Source organism: Sinocyclocheilus rhinocerous, unplaced genomic scaffold, assembly GCF_001515625.1.
Source record: "Sinocyclocheilus rhinocerous isolate Xijiao unplaced genomic scaffold, SAMN03320098_v1.1 scaffold942, whole genome shotgun sequence".
NCBI lineage: Eukaryota > Metazoa > Chordata > Actinopteri > Cypriniformes > Cyprinidae > Sinocyclocheilus > Sinocyclocheilus rhinocerous.
This window is the reverse complement of record NW_015627890.1, coordinates 3,228,075-3,235,504: the sequence shown is the minus strand read 5'-3', so window position 1 is coordinate 3,235,504 and position 7,430 is coordinate 3,228,075. Positions and strand designations below refer to the sequence as shown.

General features: G+C 38.1%; 2 protein-coding genes across 3 annotated transcripts in view; one reads left to right on the top strand and one right to left on the bottom strand.

The window, feature by feature from the left end:
- trim35-30 (tripartite motif containing 35-30) overlaps positions 1 to 3,450 on the top strand; it is an 8,323-nt gene extending 4,873 nt beyond the window's left edge. The window contains exon 6 of the mRNA XM_016547723.1: positions 2,836 to 3,450. Coding sequence (XP_016403209.1) covers positions 2,836 to 3,377 — 542 coding nt within the window. The 3' untranslated portion in view covers positions 3,378 to 3,450. The remainder of the gene's footprint in view (positions 1 to 2,835) is intronic.
- A 665-nt stretch (positions 3,451 to 4,115) lies between these two features.
- LOC107735716 (outer dense fiber protein 3-B-like) lies at positions 4,116 to 6,185 on the bottom strand. Of its 2 annotated transcripts, none has more exons than XM_016547311.1 (6): positions 6,108 to 6,185; positions 5,788 to 5,991; positions 5,587 to 5,688; positions 5,384 to 5,505; positions 5,175 to 5,331; positions 4,116 to 4,612 (listed from the first exon to the last, which is right to left on the bottom strand). In XM_016547311.1, the coding sequence occupies exons 2-6, from the start codon at positions 5,987 to 5,989 to the stop codon at positions 4,524 to 4,526; spliced, it is 672 nt and encodes a 223-aa protein (XP_016402797.1). In that variant the 5' UTR covers positions 5,990 to 5,991; positions 6,108 to 6,185; the 3' UTR covers positions 4,116 to 4,523. The 2 variants fall into 2 exon arrangements, with proteins under 2 accessions (XP_016402797.1, XP_016402803.1); XM_016547317.1 differs by having other exon boundaries at positions 4,117 to 4,612; positions 5,175 to 5,315.
- Positions 6,186 to 7,430: the final 1,245 nt, after the last annotated feature.

The following is a 7,430-nucleotide window of genomic DNA, read 5'->3' as shown; positions in this document are numbered from 1 at the left end:
CTTCATGGGGAACCTCTTACTTTCTTCTGCACTGAAGATCAAGAACTAGTTTGTGGGAAATGCAGAAATGCCAAATCGCATAAGAACCACCACATCCGTTCAACAGCAGACGCGTCACAGGAACTCAGGGTAAGAGCTCAGAGTGTCAGATGGTATGGAAACACAGTTTTTAACAGTCAATTGCTTGGTTGAAATGACCGGCTTGCGGTTTCACTGATTGTTGGTGTCAGATTTAATGGACTAGAAATGGGTGAGATATGATAGCTGTCTTGTCAAACAGGTCTTAGCACACTAATGGCCCTTATATGACACACATCTCAAACTCACAAAAACAAAGTTTCGTGGGAACTACGCTGATAAGTCAAATATAAGCTGGACACTGCTGATCCTTTTTGGATATGGTTTGTAACAAACAACTCATCATCAACAATCATCATGCTAAAACATCTGAGCATCATAGGCTGAAGTGAGCACAAAAATAAAACAAATTACATATATGTGTGTGTGTGTTATATAGAAATATTTTTTAAAATACTAATAAAAATTACAAAAGCACAATTTTTTTTTATTAAAACTGAACATAAAAGTTAATAAAAAATAGTAATGGTAATAGTGGTAATAGTATTTATATATGATAATAGTATATAAATAATAAAAAATAACAAATATTCTATATGTCCAATATTACAAATATCCCTACCCTGAAACAGCCTAGTTTAACCTAGATTTTAGTTTAAAAAATTTTTTAAAATAAAAATAAAAAAGTGACAACTTGCCCCAACTTTATTTGTCTCACATCTCTTTCTAACATTTGTTAGCAAGAGCTCCAGCTGAAACTAAAGGCCTTTCTGGAGAAACTCAGAGTCTACGAACGAATTAAACAGTCCTGGGATGAAACAGCAGAGTATATTAAAGTGAGTACCGGGAGGATATTTCAACATTAAAACAGTTTAACTATCGTATGGATATTGCAGCCTGAATTTGCTGATATTTTGTGCTTAGAAGCAGAGCCAACACACCGAGACCCAAATTAAAGAGGCGTTTGACAAGCTTCACCAGTTTCTAGAAACTGAAGAGGCAGCCAGGACGACTGCGCTGAAGAAAGAAGAGGAGCAGAAGAGTGAGATAATTAAGAAGAAGATTGAGGAGATTAGATCAGGGATGTTATCTCTCTCACACATTATTGAGTCTATCGAAGATCAACTGAGAAGGAATGACTTCACATTTCTTGTGGTAAGAAGCACTTGGCTTTTTCAACATTGATGATAAGTATTGTTTCTTGAGCAGCAAATCAGCATATTAAAATGATTTCTAAAGCATCACGTGCACGATTACCTTTGAAAATGTATTCAAATAGAAAACAGTTATTTTGAATTGTAATAGTATTTCATAATATTACTGTTTTATTGTATTTTTGGTCAAATAAATGCAGTTTTAGTAGATTTTCTGATCACATAATATAGATTAATCTTTGTTTTTATCTACATTATTTCTAGAACGTCAAGGCTACAACTGAAAGGTAAGATTTTTTTCCCCCTCAAACTTCTGGTGAAACCAAACCCATATCAGTATTGACTATTAAATGTTGTTTCAGAACAAAGTGTACACTGCGGGATCAGACCAGACCTTCAGGAATGCTCATCAATGTAGCAAAACATGTGGGTAACGTAACCTTTGACGTATCCAAGAAACTACAAGCCAACGTCCGATACAGTGAGTACTGTGCAGATCAAATAATCATCTGTGCTATTAGCCATTCACACAGAGATGCAGAATGTGTTTTTGCTTTGAAAAACTGCAGACGTGGAATCAGAATGCGAGATATAAACTCTGAATTCTGAGAAAAAAAGTCAGTATTGTAAGACATAAACTTGCCCCTTAGTTACTGTTGTTAAGTCCGACAAGCCATGGCACTCTCACACCACACATGATGTTCTCACGCAGTGAAAAATATATCGTGGAGCAAAGAACTGACAGACAAGACACAGCAGGTTACTTTTGGTGTGAAAAATTTCTGCTTTCAAATTGTACATTTTTTTTAAGAAATTCAAACAATAGCATTTTGTGGCTCTTTAATGTGTTGTGACAGATCGCAGTAGCACCTCAGTTGAAGCGGCACGTGAACCGATCTTCCTCTTTACTAGTTATAGCACGAAATAAACATGAACGAACATCTGAAGGGATTTTGTTTCAACCATGGCATCAATGCACACCATTTTTCAAGTTCAAGTCCACTGACATGTATCTACTGTCTGGCTTTGTTTGTTGGACAAAATGGCAGATTTGGCGTTATGATTGGTCAGATCACCTGTCAAACTCTGGCGAAGACTCAATTGCAAGAAAAAAAAGTCAAAAATGTGAAAAGGGCAAAATTACCTTTTTAAATTTTTTTATTGATGGCCAGAACTGAGACGTACATTTAGAATTCAGAGGAAAATAGTCAGAATTGTGAGATGTAAACTCAGAATTCTGAGGGGAAAAAAAGTCAGGATATAAACTTATAATCTTGCAAGTCTGAGAAGAAAAAGTCAGAATTACAAGATTTGACTTTACTTAGAATTGGGAGTTTATTCTGAGTTTATCGCAAAGAGAAAAAGAAAGAGAGAAAGGAGGTCAGAATAGTCACAAATAAAAAGTCGCAATTACCTTATTTTTTTATTCCATGGTGGAAATGGGCTTCCATAGTTCTAAAAATGGTTAAAATTCAAAAAAAAAAAAAAAAAGTTTGTCGAGACTTTGCGTTTTTTCCCCCACTCCACTGCCAGCTTCTCGCATTTTACAAAGCAAAATGCATTGTGTGTGTGTGTGTCTTAAAAGTAATCTCTTTCTCTCCAGCCCCAGTAACCTTTGACTCCAACACCGCCCATCCTTATCTGAACGTGTCGGATGATCTGACCAGTATAACTTACACTGACGAGCACTTCCAACAGCTTCCAGCAAACCCAGAGAGATTCGACGGCTACACAAGCATTCTAGGTTCTGAGGGCTTTAACTCGGGGACTCACTGCTGGGACATCGAGGTGGGCGACAGCACAGCCTGGGCCGTGGGAGTGATCACAGAGTCCGCGTACAAACACAGACAGACCCCCTCCAAAACGGGCTTGTGGTATGTGGGCTTCTGCAACGGTAAATATGGGAAAGGCTATTCTCCAGAGATCCTCACCCTTCTACGGGTCACCCAGAGAATTCAGAGGATCAGGGTGCAGCTGGACTGGGACAAGGGCAAAGTCACATTCACTGACTCAGCTCGTAATATCGGCCTGCATGTGTTTAAACACACGTTCACTGAGAGAGTGTTCCCTTACTTTTATAGTCACTGTATGCAACATCCAATGAGGATCATACCGATAAAGACAACTGTGGAAACACACATTTAGAGCCAATACCACTTTTAAGCTGGTGAAGTTAAACTGATAGGTTAACTATGATATCAATAATACAGCAATATAAAATCATCCTAAGGAGACAGTAGCAAGTACAGTACTGCAGTAAAAAGTTACTGCTTGACTACAAATGTTCAATCCACTTACGCCACAAAAAATAAACCAGAATCATTGTTGTGTTTGAGTAAAGAATGCTTAAAAGATTTACCTGACAAACTATATTGTTTGAAGTAAGATAAGTATAAGTTTTTCCAGAGAAAGTGTATTTTATTAAGAAAGACTCAATAAATGTATTATGGCATGAACCAGAAAAACACTTCTATAGAAAGACTAAAAATAGAACGTAATAATGAACTACTGCACTATCAATGTAAATATTGTTCCTGAATTGTCTGCTTTGGTTTGAGCCAAGCTTAAATTTTCAGATGCTGTTGTATGACTGAAGTGCAAAGTAACAATAATAAAATGACAACAATAAAGTATTTTGATTCAAAGATTTACTTTCTTTCTTGATTTACACAGTAATCATCAGTGCTGTTTGTCAATTCTATGCCATTCCAAAACTTAGTGACCAGACATGCAAAAATTCAGCTTTGCCATCACAGAAATAAATCACATTTTAAAATATATTAAAACAGAACACTTATTGTAATAATATTTTCACAACATTACTGTTTTTACCGTATTTTTGATCAAATGGATGCAGCCTTGGTAAACGTAAGAGAATTTATATATTGTATAACTAGTTTTTAATGGCTGCCAATTCTATTTTATTTTTTGGGAATAACCTCCGTGTATGGATTGTAGAGTTGGGGTATTTGGACTCCAACTGCAATTATGGCCGAACATGGACTCGAACTTGGTTAAGGATTTGGAATAAACTCCGACTCGATAAGGTGGAGTCAGACCCAGCACTAGTAGATTGTGTCTGTTAAAACGCTAGTCTAGGTAGACTTGGTTATCTTGGTTTTGGAATGGAGCTTATTTCTCATATTGTGGCAACAGCACAAATATGCATCTTGGAGCCTTTTTTACTGAAACACTATTAAATTCAAGTTATGTTTTAGCAATATTAAGACCTGATATGGGAGACTGTAGCTTGTTTAACAGAATTCACTAGGACAGCATTGACCCGTTTAATCAGCCCCATCCACAATTATGGGAGCGATGTACTCCGAGTGACGAATTCCAAAGGAATAGCTGGGAGCTTTGGTTCCTGTGAAAGTAACCTGTGGAGAGAAACAATCGGAATCATTTTAGTATACTAGTTCTCGTTATTTTAACAGTAGTTTCAGTAGACAGCATTGCAAAGCTAAAAACTACAGTTCCCAAGTTTGGTGTTGGGAAGTGGTTTTTTTTTTATTATTATGTTTTTGTAGTCTCCTATGCTCCCCAAAGCTGCATTTGACCAAAAATACAACTTAAAAAAATAAATAAATAAAAGTTATAGTAATATATTTTAAAATGTTACATATTCCTGTGATGCAAAGCTAAATTTTCAGCATCATTACTCCAGTCTTCAGCGTCACGTGATCCTTCAGAAATCATTCTAATATGCCGATTTGGTGCTCAAGAAACATTTCTTATTATCAATGTTAAACTTTTATTGGAAATAGATGTCATTTGTAACACCATTAATGTCTCCACTTCTCACTTTTGATCAATTTAATGCATTCTTGCCGAATAACCATTAACTTAAACTTGTTACAGCACTTACATCCTATTGCTCCTTTGTTTGTTTAATTGCTTCTATTGTAAGTCGCTTTGGATACTAAATGTAAAGGTACAGACCCTTTCTGGATGGTGGGATCCAGGTCCGGGTTTCTTTGTAATGTCTCCAGGCGTGAAGTTGCGTCCGGTGATGCTGTACAGAGGGGCCTTGTGTTTGTACACGCATGAATCCACCACTTGGTAGGTCCCTGGGCCTGGAGTCTGAGAAAACAAACATCTTTGCAAAGTACATACAAAGAGGTAAATACTGTAAAATGAGGCGTCCACACCTTCCGTAGATCTTCATGGAAGCTGCCGATAGCACTACGACCACCGAAGGAGACGTTTGGGGCAGATGCTTTATTCACAACTCTTGGCCCCAATACTGGGGGAAGCATGTACGCAGCTGGACCTGGAGACAAGATAATGCATGAAAGTCACAGGAAATGGACCTGTTCCAGTAGTGTTGCTGTGTAGATCTGTGGGAATCTACCTGGTGTTTGATCATTACGGAACAGTTTAGTCCTTGCAGACAGAGAGAACGCAGGGGCCAAGTAATAGGTGGTCTTTGCTGCATTTTCAGGGGAGTAACTTCCTGAAAGAATAACCAAAAGCCAGCTTAACTTTACTCTGTTCTGCCAAGTACTACATTTCAGCACAGCTACAAAGCTTGTGTTTTTGTTGTGTAAAAGACCTGGGCCAGGAGTCTGGAAGGGCTGAATATCCTTGGGTCGGCCATAGACAGAGTACGCAGGGGTTCCATCCCGACCCACCCTGGTGATGTTGGAGGGAACAAGGTAACCAGGACCTGGGGAAGAGTTGGCCTGTAAGCCATGATGACGTGTGCCGAAGCTAAACGCTGGGCCTTTCTGCATCCGCGGGTCATGGTTGTTCATTCCTGTGTAGTGCACAGAAATGCCTCAAAATCACAGCAGGGCAATGGTTTATCACTTAAAAATAACATTTAGAAATGGTTACAGGTCCTCCGAATTGAAACTTTGTCTTTCTTCTTACAGGTCTTTCCAGAGTGCACAAGGGAATCCAGGAAGGAAGGAGAATATATCACACAGGTAATAATGACTAGCAGTCCTAGTCATGAGATCAGACAAGGCCTGTGTGTGGTGCTGGCTTTTATAGAGAGTTGATGAGGATGATGGCAGACAGATCTGGTGATTGTGAAGTGTGTGCAGGTGATAGCCAAGGAGGATTGTGGGAGATGTAGTGTGCAGAGGTGATAGGCAAGGTGACTGGTGATCCTGACACTGGATGTATTTATTGTAAATTTTGTATGCATGAACCTACTAAATATATTGGGGACATTTTGTGTCCAGAAGTGAGCTAACCTTTTTGGGGACTTCATCATTTGTAACAGTATAAAAAAGTAAGACAAAAAATGTTTTAGAAACTGTGAAACATGTAAAACGTTTTCTCTTAGGGTCAGGGTGTGGATTAGGTTATTGCATTTGTAAATAGCTGTATATAAAAACAGTAGAATCTATGCAATGTGCCCATTTGTGTGTGTGTGGGTGTGTGTGTGTGTGTGTGTGTGTGTGTGTGTGTTTGTGTGTGTGTACCTGTTTAGCTATACTTGTGAGGGCCAAATATCCGCACTTATAGTGAAATATATGACAAACAACAAGTGGGGACATTTTACATGGTTTCACTAGTTAAAAAGACTCACAAAATAATGTTGATATTTTTAAATCTGGTGATTCGCAAAGATTTCTGTGAGGGTTAACTTTATGGGTAGGGATCCGGTCAGGTTAGGCTATATATCATTAACCTGATATTAAAAACCATTGGAAGTCTATAAGATGTCTTCAATAATATAGTGAATCAAATGTGACCCTGGACCACAAAACCAGTCATAAGGGTCAATTTATGATAGGATAATATTTTGGCCGAGATACAACTATTTGAAAATCTGGAATCTGAGGGTGCAAAAAAATCTAAATATTGAGAAAATCGCCTTTAAAGTTGTCCAAATGAAGTTCTTAGCAATGCATATTACTAATCAAAAATTAAGTTTTAATATATTTACAGTAGGAAATTTACAAAATATCTTCATGGAACATGATCTTTACTTAATATCCTAATGATTTTTGGCATAAAAGAAAAATCAATAATTTTGACCCATACAATATTTTTGCTACAAATATACCCCAGCGACTTAAGACTGGTTTTGTGGTCCAGGGTCACAAATGTGTGTGTGTGTGTGTGTGTACCAGTTGCCCCTGGCAGAGCATATGTTGGCCCTGGACTGTTATACAGTGCAGCGATGGGGCCCCTTGGCCTGTTGGGCCTCCATGGACCCACCCATACTTCCACAGGTGACAT